This window comes from Notechis scutatus, chromosome 15, assembly GCF_049901735.1.
Source record: "Notechis scutatus isolate UNSWTSFEM ecotype Mainland chromosome 15, rNotScu1.2, whole genome shotgun sequence".
Lineage (NCBI taxonomy): Eukaryota > Metazoa > Chordata > Lepidosauria > Squamata > Elapidae > Notechis > Notechis scutatus.
In genome coordinates, this window is record NC_142023.1 from 687,882 (window position 1) to 709,631 (window position 21,750).

General features: G+C 52.0%; 1 protein-coding gene across 2 annotated transcripts in view; it reads left to right on the forward strand.

Moving 5' to 3' along the window:
- Window positions 1-838: 838 nt before the first annotated feature.
- RXRA (retinoid X receptor alpha) overlaps window positions 839-21,750 on the forward strand; it is a 66,910-nt gene continuing 45,998 nt past the window's right edge. Inside the window, exon 1 of one of the 2 annotated variants that reach the window (XM_087943853.1) lies at window positions 839-1,036. In XM_087943853.1, the coding sequence (XP_087799979.1) occupies window positions 1,009-1,036 (28 nt within the window). In that variant the 5' untranslated portion in view covers window positions 839-1,008. The remainder of the gene's footprint in view (window positions 1,037-21,750) is intronic. The other variant, XM_087943854.1, reaches the window with a different exon arrangement.

Consider the following 21,750-nt stretch of genomic DNA (forward strand, 5'->3'; position numbering starts at 1 on the left):
GAGGCGACGCCAAGGTCAGCCCAGCTCTGGCGCCCTCCTGGCCCGGGGCTGCGCGGGGTTTGCGCCGGGCGGCAGCCAACCATCCCAGCCCGGCTCCGCTTTTCAGGTCAGGAGCGGCCCAAGAGCCGCCGACGCCCCGTGGCTCGGGCGGTTGGCCGGAGCAGTCCCGAGAGGGGGCAGCGCTCGCCCTCCGCCCTCCGCAGCGCCCGCAGGGCTCCGGCTGTCCGGCAAGTCGGTTTCCTTCCGCGCGGGACCCGCCGCCGCCGCCGCCGCCCGCCTCCCCGCCCCTCGTCCAGCCGATGGCGGGCGGGCAGGGTCCGGGACCCCGGCGGCTTCCACGCCGCTTCCCTGCCCCACGAGCGCCCCCTTCTCCGGCTGGGACCCGAAAGCCGCCGAGAGTCCCCGCCCCGGGAACGGCTCAGCGCACCGCCCCGTCGCCGTGGCCGGTCGGCCGTCGGGCTCCCCCTTCGCCGGGCCCCCTTTGCGCTGCGGCTCCCGGCCGGGAGAGAGAGCGCGGGGGCGCGCGAGGCGGGGGCGCGCGCTGGCTCGCTCCCGGGCCGCGAGCTGCGGGCGCGCGCAGCCACCGACCCAAGTCCTGGACTTTAGTTACATTGTTGGGCGAGTTTTCCCAACTCCCTCGGCCGCGGCGTTGCGCACACCCGGCGGGACTGGCTGGGCTCCTCTCGGCTCTGCCTCTGGCGCCGTTTGGAAACGCGCTCCGGCCTGCGAGGAGGAGGCGGCGGCGGCGGCGGCGGCGAGGCAGGGAGCGAGGCTCCGGAGCCGCGGCGGCGGGAGGGGGGAGGAGAGCCCCGGCCCCCATCCGCCAGCGCGACGCGGAGAGACGCGGAAGGGCCCTTCCAGCCGGCCGCCCCGGGATCCGCCTCCCTGCGCCTCTGGCTCGGCGGGCGACCCGCTCGGCGGGCTCCGCAGCGGCCCCCGCCGCCGCCTCCACTCTTTCCCGCCGCCGATCGCCACGCCGCGCCGCTGGGCATGAGTTAGATCGCGGACATGGACACCAAACATTTCCTCCCGCTGGGTGAGTTGCTGCCGCTGCTAAGCGCTTCTTTCTCTCCGGGAAGCGGGTGGCGGGCTTGGAACAAACGGGAGCCCCGCGCGCTGGGGGCGGCCACCGGGCGAAGGGAGCGGCTGCCTCTCTGGCCCCCGAGCAGGCTCGGGTCGGGGGGTGGCGGCGGGGCAGCGGCCGCCTCTGCCAGTTGCGCGGCCCGGAGTGTTTCTCTGCGCGGCTGGAAGCTTCGGCCGGGCGCCAGGCCTCCTCGCCGCCGGGCGGGCTGAGTGCGAGTTCCCGGGAGTGGGGACAAGTCGCCGGGGTGTGCAACTCCGGCCGGGCAAGGCGAGGCCGGGGGAGGGAGGCCGAAGGTGGCCCGAAGAGCTGGAGCTTCCCAGACGCCCCGGCCGCTCTCCAGTGCTCGGCCGGAGGCGGCGACCTTCCAATCCGGTCCGGCCGAGGGTCTTCCCGGGAGGTTCGAGAGGCGCCGCCGGGACCTTCGGGAGAGCCTCCCGCCGCCGCCCCCGCGTCAAACTTGCCGCGCTCCGGCCTCGCCTCCCCGCCCTGTTCCCGGGGCCGCGTGGAACTTTCGCGGAGCCCCTTTTTCCCGAAGCCGGCCGGGCGTCTCGAGGCCCCGCGGGGTTCGGCGCCGCCTCCAAGCGCGCCCTTCCTCCGCGGAGCAGCGGGTCGGCCTGTCGCTCAGGGCCGGCGTTGAGAGGGGCGCTGGGGGAGGGAGACCCAGTCGAGCCCGCCTGGAAGGGGGCAGCGATGCCGAGGGAGCGCGGCCAGAGCTGGGCGGTGGGGCTGGCCTGCGCTGCGCTTCCCGCTCCTCCGCGAACTCTGTCCCCAAAACCCGGGGCAGGAAGGCCGGAGCCACGGAAGGCCCGGAGGCGGCTGGAGGTGTTGTTGACAACTGCGAGCGTCGGCGGGCGTGTTATTTCTGTTGTGGGTGTGAGGCGGAGGCGCTCCGGAGTGGGGGGGGGGGCGGTGGTTGGGACTCAGCGGGGATGTAAACAACTCATTAGGTCGAAATCCCGTCCGCCGCTGCGGCTTTGTTGGCCCTTTTCCTGCCTTGAAAGCAAGAAGGGATTCCCGGGTTTTATCGTGAAAGCCCGCGATTCTCTCTCTCTCTGAAGCTGCACAGAGAGCGGTTGTGTTTGTTGTCGTCGTTTGTCAAGAGCTAATCGGCTAATCACAAATGGTGCGATTAAAGCAGGATTCAGGCTGGCACCGAAGCAGCCCGGAGAATTGGCTGCTGCGGGAGAAAAGCGATTGAGCCTGGAAAGCATCTGGGGCGGGTGCCCCACACCTGGGCCCCGAGAGGCGCCATTTAGGGCAGGTGCTTCCAAACTTGGCCACTTTAAGACTTGTGGGCTTCAACTCCTAGAATTCCTCAGTCCACAAGTCTTAAAGTGGCCGAGACCCCTAATTTAGGGTGCCCATTGACCGCCAGCGAGGTGCCTTGTATTTGCAGCCTCTGATTCACAATCTCTGTGAGGCTGAGGAGCCTCCACCCACTCCGGGTCCCCAGCACCCAACTGTCACTTGAGACCAGAGACCATCACACAAGTGTGCATTTCTGATCCAGGCTGCAGAATTTCTCCTATGCTCCAGAATGCTCCAGAATGGCCACTGGATGATATTTTGTATCACCGTTGGACAGAACATGGTGATTGTATTTAGCTTTCATTAACATAATTCTAATTAAGTGATTTTGACTTTTCCCCCACTGCGGCTGCCCTGCCACAGCTTGAGTGAGATTGGCCTCCCTGCTGCAAGGCCCTGACTATTGGCTGATGGGCCGTGGTGGATCATGTCCCTTGCAGCCACTGTGGCCACTGTGAGAAGCTCCTCTCTGGCTGACCCAAAGGATGCTGGGTAGGGAGCATTTGCCTATCTGGTGGTGCGTGGCTCTGCTGCTCACATTAGCCTGTGTGTGTGAGTGTGGGGACTCTTCAGGGAGCATTTTGCAGCCTTTGCAAGGAGGACCAATATTCTCCTCACTGAGGTCTCTGGGATTGTGTTGGAGGCAACTGGACTGGGCTGGAGGCTTCAGAGCGGGGAGTGGTTTGCCTCCAGTCCCTCCCTGCTGGACAGTTGGATGTCCAGGGTCAGTGCTCTGGTTACGCAATGAATGACTGAAATGTTGATTCGTCTGTCGATTTTTCTTTTTTAAACAGAAATTGGTGCTGGTTAAACTTTTGTGGGTCTGTTTGTCTTGTACTCCAGCCAGTTGTGGTCCTTTCCCAAGGAGAGTCCAGCCTCCCAGCCAAGTTGGCTTCTTTGCACACAGTGTGCCAAGGCTCTGCTCCCTCCCTCCCTCTTGTGCCGAGGCAGAGTTGACCTGTTGGGAGAACCTGGCCATTGTCTTGGTGCAGGGGTGACCCCTGTCATCGTCCCATTAAGACAGAGGCCTCCAAACTTGGCCACTTTAAGACTTAAACTCCCTGCATTAAGACATCTGGTCCAGTCAATTGGCAGTTGTGAGGAAGCTATTCAGCTTATTATCAAAGGCTAGACGTTGAGCTGAGTCCCATGGCAGAGTCATGGAGGGGGGAGGGGATGTCCAGCATGGTCCTGTAGGGAAAGCACCTGGGCAGGTGCCCTTCTAAATAGAGGCTGGACTTCATGCAGATGCTTGTGTTCCACAAATCATCTCCTGTGACTCGGGTTGGAGTGGATTCTTCCGAGGCCTGGCTTCAAACAACCAGTGTGCCATGCCTGGCTGGGCTGCCTTCCAAGCCCCAGCGGGCCGGCAGTGATTGTGCCCGCTTCCAAGCGCCTCTCCGGGAGCCAGAAACTTGAGCAGGGCAAAGGGTGTGTGTGTGCGCGCGCGCGCGTTTGTGCGCACTGGAGTGAACTATCGGCCATTGGGGCGGGGGGGCTGGGCGGGGCCATCCTCCATTGCGGGAGGGGGAGTCCAGCGGTGGACCCGCGCAGTTCTCTCTGGCTCCGCTGCGACGCGCCGTCCGCGGCTTCCCCAGAAGGCCTGGAAGGGGGCGGGGCGGGGAAGGGAAGCGGAGGGTCCGCGGCGCCCTCGGCGGCTGACGTGGCCTCCGCAGGCCGCCCGGCGGCTAGTCGGCCCCGAAAGCGCGTCTTCCGCGGCGCCCTCGGGCAGCAGCGCCGGGTCCGGCGGCGGAGACAAGGCTGGGGAGCCTCCGAGGAGCCGGGCTGGGGGCGGGGCGGGCTATTTGTTGCGGCTGCCGACCAGAGGCGGAACTGGGTCACTTTCAACCTGGAAGGTTATTTTGAGCGGCTCGGCTTCTTGCGCAGATCCGGCCTGTTTGGTCAGCTTGGGTTCAGGATACGGTGTGAATGCGGAGTATATGTTGGGGTCCGGTGCAGGATCTGGCGGCTTCTGGGCGGGTGGCATGCAGGGAATGAGCCAGGGCGGGAGCTTCGGCAGTTTCCTGCCTTGGGAAAACACTGGATCCTTGGAGTGTGTGAATCCAGCCGGGGAATAAGCTCAGTAAACTCAGGCCGTGGTGTGCGGGTGCCTCCCTCCAGCTTTACTTCACCTGCCCTTCACTTTTGAGGACCACCAAAGGATGAGGAAAGAGCAGCGGCTGCAAGGATCTGGAGGAGGGGGTGGCTCTTTCCCCTCCTCACTTAGCAGTTTCAGAGGCCGCCGGGTCTCATGCCAGGAAACCAGTGGCTTCTCCTCATTCTCCCCTTTCAGAACATTTCATAAAGTTTGAGTGAAAAGGCCAATTAAGGCCAAGCAGGCTTCAAGGAGTCCAGGCCCAGCCTGGATTTGTCTCTGGCCTTCCACCTGCTCTCCATAGGACAACTCAGAGAGTGTCACCAAAACTAACTAACTAACTCTGACTAAAACTATCTAACTAAAACTATCCAACAAACTAACTACCTGTAACTATGATATGATTTGATTTGTATGCTACCCATCTTGGTAAGAGGGGGCACTTTTTAGTTCTCATTTTAGGAGCAGCTCATCTCCAAATGGTGGTCTTTCTATACTGCTGCTGCTTAGCCTACCTAGGTGGTTTGAATTTTGTCTTTTGAAATGAGAGATAAATGGCTTTCCTTGCGATGCTATGTGGAATTACTTTTATTCGTGCATTTGCTAACGTTTTCTATACTGCATTATTCTAACTCCTACAAGGAACATGAAGGAGGTAGCTATAAGAAAACCTGCCCTTCTTTCTCTTTTGTTAGACTTGTCATTCTGTTCTTGCTTCCAGACCTCACTTTTTGTGTTTATTTGTCCAATTTCCACCCACTGTAATCAAAAGACTTAGTGGGCTGCAGTCACATCAAATTATACTAAGAGCGCACGGTATCTTCATAGCAAATCTGCTCGCTTCAGCGGAGGAGACAGAAGCAGGCGGCTTTGTGGCCAAGTGTGGAGCAGAATCCTTCTCTTCCTGGTGAAAGGGAGAACACTCTGACCCCTGCCCTTCCTAAATCCTCACAGTTTTTGTGACTTTGGATTTCGGATCAGACCTGTAGGCTGTGAGATGTCACACTTGGTGTGACCTTGATTCTATCCCTCTGTTAATTGGCCTTTTGGGCAGTTGCTGGGTCATAGTTAAGCGATTGTCCACTAAAATTCCCAGATCCCTCTCACAGTCTCAATGGTTGAGCCAGGTAGCACCTATTCTGTACTTGTGTATTTGGTTTTTCTTGCTTTACACTTCTCGCCATTGAATTTCATTTTGTTAGGAACGGCGCAGTGTTGAAGTCTGTCAAGATCCTTCTACTGTATATCAAGGGTCTTCAAACTTGGCACGTTTAAGACTCGTAGACTTCAACTCCCAGAATTCCTGAGCTGACATGACTGGAGGAGGAATTCTGGGAGTTGAAATCCACAAGTCTTAAAGCTGACAAGTTTGAAGACCCCTGTATATCTTGAGTCTGTCTTCAAAAGTGTTTGGCTATTCCCCCTCAGCTTAGTGTTGTTTGCAAATTTGAGGAGTTCCCCTTCTATCTCCTTGTCCAAATCATTTATGAAGATATTGAAGAATACTGGGCCTAAGACAGAACCCCGAGGTATCTCACTGCTTGCTTCCCTCCGTGTAAATGTAGTTCCATTGAGGACCATCCATTGAATATGGTTGGTCAGCCAGTTGCGAATCCATCTGGTGGTGATACCGTGTATCCTACATTTTTCTGTCTTACCAAGTAGTAGATTGTGGTCTACTTTGTCAAATGCTTTTCTGAAGTCCATGTATACTATGTTCACAGCATTTCACTGGTCCACTAATTTAATCACTTTGTCAAAGAATGAAATAAGATTTGTTTGGCATGGTCTGTCTTTGACAAACCCATGTTGGTTTCTAGGTTGGTTTCTAGTAATAGCTTTGCTTGTTTCTAAGGGTTCACAGATCCATTGCTTGATTATCTTTTGGGTCCATTCCCCCCCCTTTAAAGATTGGAGCTGTTTTCCAGCCCTTTGGTAGTTCTTGGGTGCTCTAGGAAATTTGTTCAGCAGTTCCGAGATCACATCTGTCAGCTCCCTCAGTACCCTGGGATATAATTCATCTGGTCCTGGTGATTGAACTCTTGTCTAGAACGGACAGATGTTGTCTTACCACTTTCTTGCCTATTTTGATTTATATTCCTAATCTGTCATGTACGGTACTGATTTTGTTAGGTTGAACTATTTTTCTCCTTTTGTGTAAAGACAGATGCAAAAAACACAAATTAAGTACTTTCTCACTGCTGCCAATCAGCTCCCTGCCATCTTCTCCCTTAGTAGACGGATTGTTTCCTTGACTTTTCCCCCTTGTTTTTACCTATTGAAAGAAACTTTCATTATTGTTATTATTTATAGGCATTTGTTGCAAGTCTCATTTCATTCTGAGCTTTCCTGACTTCATCTTTGTAGATTTGGGCTATTTGTTGGTATTCTGCCTTAGTTATGTGTCCTCTTTCAAATTTTAATACTTACGCAGTTTATCAGAGTTCTTTATGTAGCCATGCTGGTTTCTTCTGGGGTCTCTTATTTTATCTTTTCAGTGGTTTTATAATATCATTTTTCAGTTTCCCAAGCTTCTTAGGTTGTTTTTCCCTTTAAGATCTTCATCCATGGAATCCTTTCTGAGCTGTCTCTAAATTTGTTGAAATCAGTTCTCTTAAAGTTTAAGGCACTAGTTTTACTTTGTTCTATTGCGTGGACCTGCATTATGTTGAATATTATATGGTCACTGTCCCCCAAAGCTCCCATACCTTAAACCCCCTGTATCATTTCATCTCTGTTGGTAAGAATTAAGTCCAGTATAGCTGGCCCTGTAGTTTCCTCCTTTACTTTTTGGTTGACAAAAGTTGTCTGCTAGGTTTAGCAGGAATCTGTTTGATCTTCCCCTGGGTGCACAGTTTATCTTCCAGTTGATTTCAGGGCAGTTAAGGTTCCCCATTACTATTGCATTGCTTCCTGCACACCTCAGCTAAATGATTAGCAAAATGCTCATCTATTTCCTTTGTTTGGCTGGGCGATCTGTAGTATACACCTATGGCAATGTCATTTCTTTCTCCTTTTATATTACCCCAAATGCATTCAAGAAAGTTTTCATTCTTTTTCTTTTGCATTTCTATAGAGGTATAACTATTTCATACATATAATGTAATTCCACCTCCTCTTTTGTTAGATCACGTGAAGTACCACTTTATAAAACCCCAGTAAGGCCACACCTGGAATACTGCAACCAATTTTGGTCACCATACTACAAAAAAGATGTTGAGACTTTGGAAAAAGTTCAGAGAAGAGCAGCTAAGAGGATCAAAGGCCTGGAGACTAAAACATAGGAAGAACGGCTGCAGGAGTTGGATTTGGCCAGTGTAGAGAAAAGAAGGACCAGGGGAGACATGATAGCAGGAGTCTAGGATTTGAGGGGCTGCCAGAAAGAAGAGGGGGTCAAATTATTCTCCAAAGCATCGGAGGGCAGGACAAGAAACGACAGATGGAAACGAATCCAGGAGAGAAGCAACCTGGAATTAAGGAGAAACTTCCAAACAGGGAGGGCAATTAACCAGGGGAACTGCTTGCCTTCAGAAATTGTAGGCGCTCCATCCCTGGAGGCTTTTAAGAAGAAACTGGACAGATACTTACCTGAAATAGTGTAGGTTCTCTTGCTTGGGCAGGGGGCTGGACTAGAAGACCTCTAAGGTCCCTCCCAGCTTCTTTTCTGTTCCATTCTGTTCTACATTCTGTTGCCTATTCCTATTGCATTCCATTCTATTCTTCCTGCTTCTTTTGAACAATTTAAATCTCTCTAGCTGTAGAATGATCCTTTCCGCCCTTCGGTCCTGTAGTTAGGAAACCCTTTGCTTCCAGCCATGTCCCCTTAATCCCTTTCTCCACTGTTTCTGTTCACCTTGTCCCTCCATATTGTGTCCTTGGTGGTTTAAATGGGGTGCTTTTAAAAGACACTTCAGCTTTGTCCAGAGAGAGAGAGGAATCTGTTGGGTGACAGAAACTGTGGAGGCTTGTCTGGTGTTCTGGTGTTGCTCCAATGTCCACAAGAAAAAAATTGGTTACAGAATTATAGTTGTCAATTTGTGCCACTTTTTGGAGACAGAACAATCTTTGGAAAATGATATTTACATACATATATTGGCTCTCCACTCATATAAACCAGGGAGTGACCCTAACTGTTGGAGAACGTGTATTTTCTTAACAAGGTTGTTTTTATCCACTATTAATGTATTATAATGTGCCAGTACTATTTTTTTATGTACTGTATATCGTGATGTCTATTGCTGATCTAAGACTGTAATAAAGTTACCTTTTATTCTGTCCGGTGCTCTGGGAAGGGGCTCCGGCCTCTCTGATGCCAGCTGCTCCCAGAAGCTAAAAAGCAGTTATTCTCCTGTGGGAACGTTGCTAAAAAATGATGGGCTTGGTTTGGGAGGAAACACACACACACACACACACACACACACACTGCCTCCCTCCTTTGTGCTGCAGCGGGGAAAAAATGGGTCTGTGCCAGTATTTTCTTCCTCTCCTCCCTGCAATCCTGCATAAAAATGGAATTGCTGTTGATAAAATGTGGCCTGGGGAAGAAGGAGGATCCCAGGACTTTCCTGTCTCCTTGCTGGCTCCAGTTTTGCTCCAGATGCTTGAAGGTTGTTTGATGCCACAGGAGACGTGGCCATCCTTTGCAAGTCTGCCCCCTGCCCACCTCCTGCATTGTGGTGCCAGGCACATCTGGCAGAAGCAGCAGCCGAGATGCCCCCAGACTTTCCTCCCCTGTGCCCCCAGGTGCAGAGGTGTGCCCCCTTCTTCCTTGGGGTGTGAGCCTGAGGTGTGGGAGTTGGGCGTTTGGGCAGGTTGTTGGCAGAGGAGGGTACCTTGTTTCAAAACAGCCAGATACTAATATTTTATTTTATGCCGCCCTCTTCAGTGGGTCACACTTGTCTCCCACCAGGAAGAAGTGGCAGGTGGGAGGGGCAGTGAAACTTGATGGGTGCTGTGAGGCGATGGTCAGATTTATAGATTTCTCTCTCTGTTTTCAGACTTTTCTGGGTGGCCAGGAGGACTAGTCTCTTGTACCTCTGCAAAGGAGGGGGCTGAGCATGTATGGCTCCACGGGACCATTGTTGCCAGCCCTTTCCCTTTCCCAGAATAATTGGAGCCTTTTCAACTTTCAGGCATTGCAGCTTGGTGTGGCTTGGCGGGCAGTCCGTGGCAGAAGTCTTCAGGTGGTGGGGAGGTTATTATTCCCTTGTAGATGCCCGGAGTGGATCCCTTTCCCTTCCCTCCACCTGGGCCAGGAGACCTACCGTAGGCTGTTGCCTTTCCTAGCCCCCCCCCCATTTTGGAGAAGGCTTATTGGGTCTCGAGGTGTGTGTGTGTGTGTGTGTGTGTGTGTATCTTTCCCTGCCTTTGTGAGGGAGGAGAGAGGTTGGGGCCTTTCGCCCACTGGGCTGAAACACCCTTGCGCCACCCTTGGAAAGCTGGGGAGGGGGTGTCAGAACTCGAATAGCCCCACCCTGTTTTTCCTCAACTGGGCAAAACGGAGGTTTTGGAGAGGTGAAAGGTTCTGGAGATAAGCCAACCTGAAGGGGTCTCCAGCAGAAAGCCCCCCCAAGGCCCACCACAACATTAGTGCCTGGCGCTATTGCTGACCCAAACGGAGCTTGCAGATGACGGAGCACAAGGGTACTGTGGGTTCGGCGGCTTTAGCTTCTGGTGTCCGCAGGAGGTCATCAGCACCAGGTTCTATTGCTGGCTGCTGCCAAGCTTCTCCATGAGGGCCAGAAGCATGTCTTCTCTTTTCAACAACAAGGACGGCATGAAGTAGTTCTCAAAAGCTGAATTTCCTGCTCTGCGGCTTTTCCAGTCCTCTGGGTGACCTCCTTTGGCCAAACCTCCTGGGAAGAGACAAGTCCCCTTCCTAAAAGGACAGCCTTGCTGGCCAGTGAAGCCAGGCAGGGGCGTCGTGTGGCCAGGAAGAGGTGGAGAGTCGAGGGTTCCTTGGGCTCTTACCTCGCTCTGATCAGAACCCGGAAACGCCTCTTCTGGGAGTCCCATGGAGTGTAGAATGGAAGCCCTTCTCTGCCCTGCTTTGAACCCTGGGCCAGGCCATCTGCTGCTGGGCAGCTCTGCTCACGAGCCCTTATCCTCCGCCCTCATTGGGGGTGGAATGGCCTCTGGGCCCTACAGAGAACCTCTGGGAACGGAAAGGTTTGGAGGGGGAAGGGGATGAAGGCATCCTTTGGAAGCGGCCCTCCCCTCTCCCTCGCTTCAAGGGGAGACCCCTTTTTCCTCCTTGTACCCAGCCCTCCCCCGTAGGAACAGGATGGATTGGCGCTTCCAAACAGGCAAAGCATGCTGGATCATTGGCCTAAATGAAGAAAGTGGTCCGGTCCTCGGCCGGCGTGGATCCAAGTGGGCATTCCGGATCAGTTCAAAGGCCTCAAAGCCTCCCTCAGCCCAGAAGACCACGTCTACTGTGGGACCGTTCTCCTCCAATTCTGGAAGGCAACAAAGGGCAAAGCTGCCCTAGAAAGGGAGGGGGCTACACCCCCAATACATTTGCAGCAGCTCCAGGATATTTCCTGGAGCACGGTTGAAACCTGATGGAAGGATTCGCCTCCGGATCCCATCAAACACCCCGTAGCCTCTTTTTCCATAGGTGGCACCCAAGATGGTTCTCGTGCGGGGAGTCCTTCAATAAGCTATGAATTCAAGCCATAAACAGATCATTTCCTCTTCCCATGTGAAAGACACTGAGGCGGGATCCCCCGTGTGTGCGCCTGGAGGCCCTGGTTAGCTCTGGCTTTCCTATTCGCGTGGGGGTGGGGGTGGGGTTGGACTCAGGGCCCTCCAAGCTGGCCCCAGTCTAGGAGCTCAATGCCCCTCCTCTTGGGTTACCCAGGCCAGGCGGCCAGCCCTGCATTCTTGGGTCCCAAACAGCTTTGTGGGGCGATGGCCGCAGCAGGAGAGCAGCAATGCCAGGGGGGCAGGCTTTTTAGAGACTGGTCTGGGGTTTTCCTGGGGGTGGGTAGGAGACTTCCTTTCTGCAAAGCAAAGAGGGGGCCCTGCTAGTTCTTGGTAGGGCTGAGGGGAGCCGCTCACCTTGTTGGCTCTGAGGCCAAGGCAAGACTCAGAACTGAATGGCTGCGCCAAACTGACTCCTTTAAACATTGCCTGATGTCCAACTGTTACCTCAACCACCATCTCTGTCCTTGTAATAGAAATAGGAATAGAAACCCGTCATTTCTTGTCTTGTCTTTGGAAGAACTATGAATTATTCTGCCCCATTTCCATCATGGCAGCCCTTCAAACCCTAAAGCAGGGGTCTCCAACCTTGGCAACTTTAAGCCTGGAGGACTTCAACTCCCAGAATTCCAAAGCTGGCTGGAGAATTCTGGGAGCTGAAGTATGCCAGGCTTATAGTTGCCAAGGTTGGAGACCCCTGCCCTAAAAGACAACTGTTCATCAATTCCTTCTCCAGGCTAAACACACCCAGCTGTTCCTCAAAAGTTCTTGATCATTTCTTTCCTTCCTAAAATCTGATGCCCAGAACTGGATGCAGCTTTCTAGCAGTGAGCTGAGTAGAATAGAAACAAGAAATTCTCTAGTCGTCAACATAGTAGTTCTGTTGATTTATCCTAAAATTTGCATTGGGTTTTTCTGCCGCTGCCTCATATCCACCAAAATACCCAGCCAGAGGGGTGGGATTCTTCCCATGGTACCAAATCCAGTAGGATTTCCCCCCATCTTATGCCCGTGTCTTTGTTTTCTACCCACACCAGTTTGCCTTTGATACTTGTTACCCCGAAAATAAGACCCTGTCTTATATTTTTTTGCCACCAAAAAGGCGCACCAGGTCTTATTTCTGGGGGCTTTAATCCACTGACTAAACTTACCTGCGTGTGTTGCCCACAGCCTCCTTTTCGCTGTCAGAGGTCTTCAAGAACTGCAGCCAATAAGTCAGTATAGTCAAATGATTGATTAATAATGATATTAATGTATTTAATATATTGATTGAAAATACAAGATTATATACAATGTAATTATAATTGAAGACTATGAAATGGAAGCACAAAACAATTTGTAAACCAACCAGCACACTGTATGTACATATATGGAAGATAATTTGATGTTTTTATGTTTTGTTTGTTTATGTTTGTCTTAAAAACCAATAAAAATTATAAAAAAAAAAAAAAGAACTGCGGCCAATAAGGCTTTCCTGAAGGCCTCTGCAGCCGATAACAGAGTTCTGGATCGATCCAGAGCTTTGTTATCAGCTACTACAGAGGCCTTCAGGAAAGCCTGGCCAGCCTTGCCGGCTGCAGAAGATATTGGCCGGCAAGGCAGGTGTCGGGGTGTGCGAGGCCTGGCTACAACTGTCCAAAGGTAAGTAGTAGGGCAGCTCCACCCCCAATCCCCATTCTTGCTTAATTTTTACCCATGAACTCTAGAGTGGGCGGGATCTTAATTAGGGCTTATTGTGGGGGTAGGGCTTATATTGGGCACATGTGTAAAAATCAAGCTAGGACTTACTTTCAGGGTAGGTTGTATTTTTGGGGAAACAGGGTAGGTCCCCAGTAAAATTCCTTTTACTGGTTTGTGTCCCATCTTGTCAAGATCCTGAATCATAAGACACTGGCAAGTTTGAGGTGATGCAAAGAGTAGCTTGTGCAACGTTTGTAAGGACATCGGCTGTGGGTTCTGTTGCGTAGGAAGCCCCGCCAGATGTTGAGGGCCAAATGCAGAGCAGCCTGGAGAAGGTCTCCCGGCTTTCCAAGCCTTGCTCAGGAACTGGATGGGGCGCTTTGAAGAGGATCAGCTCTGAGTAGCAAGATCCCAGTGTGGCTCCTGCGGATGGCAGCATCGGGAAAGGGCTCCGTTGTGAGCAAAGCTAGTAGATGGTGGGCTTCAGGCTTCAAAGCCCCTTCCCACCCTGTAAGTGCAGCTCTGCCACTGCTCATCCAGCCCCGCTCTGCCCACTTCTCCCTGGCCTCCCCAGGCCCAGTTTGCATCCATAGGTTTCTCGTCCAGACTCAGTAATTGGGGTGAGAGGCTTTATAGCCGTTTGTGCAGGTGGCTGTTTTTCCAACTCTGAGATTTTTACTGGAGGTAAAGGACAAACTGTGATGCCACCTCGCAAATATCTGATGCGTAGGGGATTTTGGCACTGCAGGAGGATTGATTGACACTTTTGGTATCACTTTTGGTATTCTGCCACTGTCGCGGCTAGCTCTGGCTGTCGCTGGGCGGAGAGGGGCGTTCCTCCGATGGCCTTGCCCGTCAGATGGCCATCGAGCCCACATTTGGAAGGTGGGTTTCAGGCTCGGTTTCGAATGGCAGGTTTGCCTGTGGCAGGAAAGGGCTCCATAGGGTATTCCAGGCTGGGCTGCTGGAAGTGCTCCGGTGCCCTTTGAGCGGCCAGTTTCACTCCTCCCCGTGTTCGTCGCCTGGGCCGCTGTGTCCTCGTCTCAGCTGCTGCTGGTGGGTGACCTTGGTGTGCCAAAAGTTGCCTTGTTGCCGTGCCCCACCCAGGACATTCCCAGCTGCCTCGCAGAGATGTTCGGGGACCTGTTTTAGGCACCGGATCGGATGTTTGTCTGCAAAAGGACACGGCAGCATTCCAAGACGCTGATGCGCTGCGTTGGGCTCCCAGGCTGGGTGCAAACAGGCACATCTGTCACAGCCGTTGATGTGTTCCTTGCGTGCAGCAAGGAAGGTGGTGGGCAGGGCAGATCCGAGCAGGAGCGCCCGCCCGAGAAGGCTGCGGAAGAGGAAAGAGGGTGGGCACCTCCAGGATAATCCCCGGTGTTTTGAGTGGCCTTATTTAGACTTTGCGTGAGAAGTACTCGGCCTGCTTTTAAGAGAGGCAGGGATTAAGGCTTGCCTTTCGACTTCCAGCAGAGAATGCTAAGTGTGCTATCCTGGTTTTTATTGCAGCTGGTGCCGTCTCGAAGGTGATGCAGAGCCAATGTATGTTTCTGTGCCCATGAAACCTGCACGGAGCCATTCATCCAACTCAAATGGAACCTTTTATTGCAAATGCACTTTAGGTCTTCAATCTCCCTGCCATTCAAACCGGAAACCCCAGTTCCCAGCAACGTGTCCAGTTAATTCAAGTGAATCTTGACTAGAATAGAGCTGGAAGGGCCCTTGGAGGTCTTCTAGTCCAGCCCCCTGCTTAAAAAGAGACCCTTTACCATTCCAGATAAATGGCTTTCCAGTCTCTTCTTAACAGCCTCCATCTGTGATGGAGGTTTCTTCCTCCATGCCAGGGACCCCAGTGGGGATGGCAGAGGTCTGGTCAGAGGGGAAACTCCTGGGCTTCTATGAAGCAAGAGGACTTGTGTTTTGCCAATGGGTTAAAACAGCTGCTCTTCTGCCCTCATTTTCTGCCAGGACAACCAGCTGTCTTGCTTGCCTTTTGCTTTTGTTCCTGCCCAGCCAGACTGGGGGTTCTGGGCAGCTCTCCAGGTGGCATCTAACCTAGGTTTCTTAGATGCGGGAATTCCAGGTTGAGTTTCCATCCAGGTAACCTCTCTGTGGCCAATGGAGCCTTCCTGCTTCATGCTGTAACACAGGGGTCTTGACAGTTTTAAGACTTGTGGACTTCAGCTCCCAGAATTCCTCCTCCAGTCATGTTAGCTCAGGATTCAATTCTAGGAATTGAAGTCCACCAGTCTTAAACTTGCCAAGTCTGAAGACCCTTGCTGCAACACAAGGGCACCTGGAACCAGCAGAGGGCTTTGTAGATATACAGGAAGAGCAATCCGGTCCCACCTTAGGCACAAAGCCAGCTAGGTGATCTGGGGACAGTCCCCTCTCCTGACCCTGAGAAAAAAGAACTCGCAGCCCCCTCCTGGAAATCCTGCCCGAGAAAACTGCGGGGACCAGTCCAGGCTGTTGCCAAGAGTTAAAAACTGATTTAAAGGTGCATTAAATAAACAACTTGGAAGTTTGGGGGCCAGGGGCTATTTTGTTCTATTTTTGTATCTGGTGCTGTGTGTGTGTTAGCGTGGCACATAAGTGTTGCACGTGGCCCTTTTTCAGCATGAACTAGGATGTTGTGAGTCTTGACAAAAGGTGTTACTTTGGATTTTGAGCCCCAGGTCTTGTGGGAAATGATCCTTCCTTCGTAGACCTTCGTTCAGCTCTTAGGCTCTCTTGCTCCTTGGCATCTCACCTGGGGTCACAAATTGAGCAGGTTCCCCACCGAAAGGCATTTGGTTACAAGGCTGTGGTGGACGGGGGGGTCCTTTAAACCAGCGAAGGCGCTTACTCCCATGCACAAAGTCAAGCCAGCAAGATCAGCTTACTTAAGTTTTCAGGGGACTAATTAGTTCCTTGGCGAAGTGCTTGGAGAGCAAGCACTAATTAATTGGCATTGTTTATGATCGCTCCCTTGGGGCTGTGATCTTCAGGGCCTCCACTTTGGAAAGACATTTGGGCTGCAAAAGGCAGCTCCCTCCCTCCTTCCTGGCTGTTTCCTCCGGCCCTTTCGCCTCGGCCAGCCTCCAAGCAGCCTTCTGGAGGAGCTGTGTAACTCAAGACCACGGAGACGGAGACGCAGCCTGTTTGTCCAGGGATTGGAAGGTGATCTATCCGCATCCTCTCTGTGGTCCATTCAATTGCAACATTCTGGTTTTTTTGGGGGCTCAAGGGAGTAGAGGAGAGATCTTGTGACAGGGCGGTTAACCTTTGGTCCGGGTGGGAGAGCAGCGTGAGGCACAGGCCGCCTGCCGCCTCTTGGCTCTCTCGCCAGAACTGCCTCCCTGGCGGGGGTCATCCTGAGTCAACAGCGGTGCAGCCAGGGGAAGCTCCAGGCCAGGCATCTCCGAGGAAAGCCGTGTGCCTCCTGCCACCTCAGGAGCAGCGGGGCAGAGAGGGAGGGAGGGAGAGCGCCAGGGCCTCCAGAGGAGGAGGAAGTGGCAAGGTTTTGCTGACCGTTGCTGGGCAGAGGACGCCCTAACACGGGGGTGTCAAACTCAAGGCCCCTGGGCTGGATCTGGCCCACAGAGGGCTTAGCTCTAGCCCACAGAGCCGGCCTGGAAATAGCAAAGGACTGGCCTGCAGGGCCTCTGCTAGCAAAAACGCACCTCATGTTTTGCCTGGGTGGCCTGCTGCAGCACCCTGCTGGCCAAAATGGGGCATGGGGCCATAGGCGACCCTTGTGTGCCCCGTTTTGGGCCTGGACAGCCTCCTGCAGCACTGTCGGCCAAAACAGGGCATACATTTTGGCCAGCAGGGTGCTGCAGGAAGGCACCTGTCCCGTCTCCTCCCCCTGCCCCCCCCAGCTGGCCCACGGAGGAGAATTACAACGCTGATCCGGCCCTCCAAGAAATCCAGTTTGACACCTCTACCCTAACAGAAAAAAGGCTGTTCCTACAACCAATGTAATAAGTCAACTGTGATGGGCTCTCATTACAAACTCAATTCTTAAACATTTATGTTGGACATCAGTAAGGGTACTGCAGGGTGCCTGCCCTCCACATGGCTAGAGTGATAAGCAGCAGCGAGAGCAACTTCTGTGCCTTGATGTTAGCTCACATCTGTTGCCCCCTTGCCTTGGCAGCGTTGCTCAAGAGGCCCTTCATTGCAGGTTGAACTCTAAACCGAGTAGAAGCAGTGGAGACAAAGTCCGGTCTGTTTGCAGTTTGCTCTGGAAAATGATCCATCACGTCAGGATTGGAGTTGATGCCCAGAGGGAGGCAGAGGATTGAGTTCCCTGGAGACCCAACCATGATCTGATAAGGGCGAATGGCTGGAATCCTGTTCTGCGTTGACAAAGCCAGCCCCCCAATAAGCCAGTTTTGATCAAGCCTTAGTTTAATTTGCCAACCTTGATTTGAGCAAAATTGCAAAGTGACTTTACAGATACAGATGAACAGAGTTGGAAGGGACCTTGTAGGTCAATCTCCCCCCAAGCAGGAGACCCTACACCATTTCTGACAGATGGCACCAAGTCTCTTCTTGAAAGCTTCCAGTGATGAAGCTCCCACAACTTCTGAAGGCAATTTCTGTTCCATGGGTTGATTGTTCTCACCATCAGAAAAATTCTCCTTATTTCCAGGTTGAACCTCTCCTTGTTCAGTTTCCATCCATTCTTCCTTGTCTGACCTTTGGGTGCTTTGGAAAATAGCTTGACCCCATCCTCCTCTCTGTGGCAGCCCGTCAAATATTAGAAGACTGCCATCCTGTCTCCCCTGGTCCTTCCCTTCCCTAGACTAGCCAGGCCCAGTTCCTGCAACCGTTCATTGTATGTTTTAGTTTCCAGTCCCCTCATCATGCTGGTTGCTCTTCTCTGTACTTTTTCTAGAATCTCAACATCTTTTTTATAGTGTGGGGACCCAAACTGGATGCAGTAGTCTAGGCGTGGCCTTACTAAGGCTTTATAGAATGGTATTAGTACATCAACTTGATCTTGATTGTACCTCTCTGTTAATGCAACTTAGGATTGCGTTGGCTTTTTTAGCTGCCACCACACATTGCTAGCTCATATTTAACTGGTTGTCCACTAAGACTCTGTTTTCAAGTCCTTGCTGAAGAAAATCATTTGAAGAAATTCTAGGAGGCTCCTCTGAGAAACGTTACTAGTCCCGTTGAGAAGCTGATAAATGTGGAGACTCCCGGAGTGAAGCCTCGCTCTTGGGGACACCTCAAGAGGTGCGGGGAGCCCCCTGGCTGGCCGTTGCCTTTTCCGAGTTTGACTGATCCTCTTCCCCAACGGCCTTTGAACTGAAGCTTCTCAAACTTCGTACAGCAAAATCAGGATGTGCGATGCTTCTCCCTAAGAAACTTGGTTAGTTTTATGGTGCAGTTGGCTGTGATTTGATGTCATTAAAATTTTTGATAAATCAGTTGCTTAAGTTGAAATTCTGAGATCTATTGGGAAGCCAGGAAAGAAAAACCTTTGTCGAGAGATTTCTGCGAACTGTTTCCCTGTGAACCGCTCCCTTATTTCTCTGTGGTTAAGGCTGTGAGCAACTATGGGGGAGTCTCTACTTTTCAACCTGTTCACATATACTCCGCACACACTGGGTCAGGCTGCAACCTGTGGATTGTGCAATTGCAGCCAGTTGGATTCATTTGGATGGAGGTTAGGAGCCAGGGACCGTGTGGTTGAGTGCTTGCCAGACCATGAAACTCCTGTTGGTCTTCCGAAGGGAGAATTTCCTTGATCCTTCCATACATTTTGCCTCCATCTTCCCCTTTGTCCTCCTCCCTGAAATGCTTGTGCTGTGGGCCCTCTGCTCCCTAGGGAAGAGCCACCCTCCCCAGACCCCTCTTCTCATCCCAGCCCCTCAGCTGACCTGACCTCTTGGACTTGGCCAACTTGGTGTCTCCCCTTGTGATCCTATCCAGTATCAGTCAGGCAGTGCTGATAGACTGGGGGCTCCCACTAGCAGCGGGTGAGGTCATCCCACTCAGGACCCTCCTGATTCCCTCCTTGCCCCTCTTCTTCCAGAGCCTCTTCTGCTCCCCCAGCCCAGCAATAGGATAATCTAGAGCCGCAGCAGCACAGTGGTTGGAGCGCAGCACTGCAGGTTCCTTCTGCTGACTGCTGACTGCCTGAAATTTGGCACTTCGATTCTCACCTGGCTCCAGGTTGACTCAGCCTTCTGTCCTTCTGAGGGCAGTAAAATGAGGACCCAGATTGTTGGGGGCAAGAGGCTGACTCTGTAAACGGCTTAGAGAGGGCTGGAAAGCCAAACACCTGGGCACAAACAGACCCCCGATACCTCCAGCTCAAACACACCCCAACCAGGCACCCAGATGAAACCTAGCTTCCTAATAAATGATAGCCATCTGTTTACTCGGAGCCAAGCCGCATTAAAAGCCTCCAATACAGGAAACAGTTGCTAGCCAATCAAGACAAAAAAAGCCACAAAACAGACAGAAGATATTAGAAACACCAATCAAGCAGAACACAGCAAACTCCAAGACCAATAAACACAGACCAAGACTCCCAACCAATCAGGATGAAGAAAAAACTATTCTGACACAGCATAGGTCAGCACCAAATTTAAAAACAGAAACGGCTGTGAAAGTCTGACTCACAGACGAACACAATGCAGAAGTCTGATGATGGCAGATGAGATTCTGCTGAAACGTTGCTACAACTTTAAAAGCACAACTATAATGACGTGGGAAAATACCCGAACAAAGCTGAATACCATATATATGTGTGTGTGTGTGTGCGTGTATATGTATATGAATATGTATATGAATGTGAATATATATTAACATCATGTGCTGTAGTTTTGGGGGCATTGTTTGCTTTCTGTTGTATGCCACCCTGAGTGACCTGATTCGAGTTGGGCGACCTTATACATCTAATAAATAAATGCTTGCCAGGTTGTGCGGCATAATCTTTCCAACGTGAGAGCGATGCATCCTGGTGTTTTCCGGCCAAATTTAGGAGGAAAAGAAGAAAGGGAAACTCCATCTTACACCAACCCAGCTGGCGTTTCCTCCTTCCCCTGCAGAGAGAGGGAAGGAGGGGTGGGGAGGTCAGCCTGGTCCTGCCCCATCTCTGGTGGGCAGCCAGGGTGACTTCCTGGGCTCATGGTGATGAAGACGAGGGGCTTAGCTGTGGAGAAGGAAAATGAGGAGGGGGCAGCAGCAGCAGCAGGAGAGCTGGGAGGAGATGCTGAGGTCGTAGAGTAAGAGGAAGTGGGCCAAGCCGGTGTCATCCGAGTCCAGCCTGTGTTTCGCTCTCTCTTCCTGGAAGGGAAGCTGTGGAGTGAGCTCCCGGTGCCAGTGGGGACTGAGAGCAGGGAGAAGAGGCACAAGGTTTTTCTGTAGCACATCAAGCGGAGGAAAGAATACAGAGGAACCAAGTTGGAAGGGACCTTGGAGGACTTCTAATCCAACCTCCTACTCAAGCAGGAGACCCTAGCCCAGTGATGGCGAGTTCCCAAAACGGATGTGTGTGTGCGCAAACCCCCCAAATGCAAGGCACGTGGGTTGGGACGATGGCTCGTGTGCCCACAGAGAGGGCTGTGTGTGCCACCTCTGGCATGTGTGCCATCACAGACCTAGACCATACTGGACTGTCCAACCTCTTAAAAGCCTTCAGTTTTTAAGCACCCACAACTTCTGAAGGCAACTTCTGTTCCGCTGGTTAATTGTTCTCACAGTCAGGAAATTCCTCCTTAGTTCCAGGTTGAATCTCTCCTTGATCAGTTTCCATCCATTGCTTCTTGTCCTGCTCTTTTGTGCTTTGGAGAATAGCTTGATGACCTCAGATATTGGAAGGCTGCTCTCCTGTCTCCCCTGGCCCTTCTCTTCCCTAGACTAGCGAAGTTCCTCGTATGTTTTAGCCTCCAGTCCCCTCATCATCCTGGTTGCTCTTCTCTGCCCTCTTTCTAGAGTCTCCACGTCTTTTTTTATATCATGGTAACAGAAACTGGCTGCAGTATTCCAAGTGTGGGCACTTAGCCTAACGCTTCGCGCCTGAATTTTGGACTTCGCCTGACTTCTCTCTCAGTAATGGTTCCTTTTGAAATGTAAATTGTTTCAAGAGTCTTTTAGGAAGGTAGTTGAGGCAGCTCCTTACATTTGGTCTCTCGACTGCCGAAGAGGAGAAATCAGCCCCTTCATCCAGGGAGCAACCCCATGGCTCTGTTGCCCCCCCCTCCCTCCAGACCATGGTAGAAAAGGTCTTCTATGGAGGCCTCCTCCGTCCTTTCCACCATCCCAGTGAAGACTGGAGAGCATGTCTGAACAGGCTCCTCACACAGAAAATGCCCCAAGTGGGGACTGAGACCAGCAGCTCAGACAAGGCCAGCAGCCAGTTCGTGTTAATGAACCGAATTCAGAAGTTGTCCCCAGTCCATCCTCACCGGCTTTCTGAATACTGTATTTCTCTGATGATAGCAACAATCTTGTTTTAAAGTTTGCTTTGGTCGGATGCAGCCCCTCCCCATGTTCACCCAGGTGATTAGCCGGGCACTTGGAAAATTTGGACTTGCGCCTGGGCCTAGCTCAGGGGTGCCAAACTCGGTTTCTTTTTTTTTAATTTTTTTTATTGGTTTTTAAAAACAAACATAAACAAACAAAACATAAAAACATCAAGCTATCTTCCATAGGTGTACATACAGTGTGCCAGTTGGTTTACAAATTGTTTTGTGCTTCCCTTTCATAGTCTTCAATTACAATTACATTACGGTACATATAATCTCATATTATCAATCAAAAATTAAATACCTTAGTGTCATTATTAATCAATCATTTGACTATACTTTTATTCATTCATGTTTTACAAGATAACCATAATTTACTTAATTTATTGTATAACAGTTCA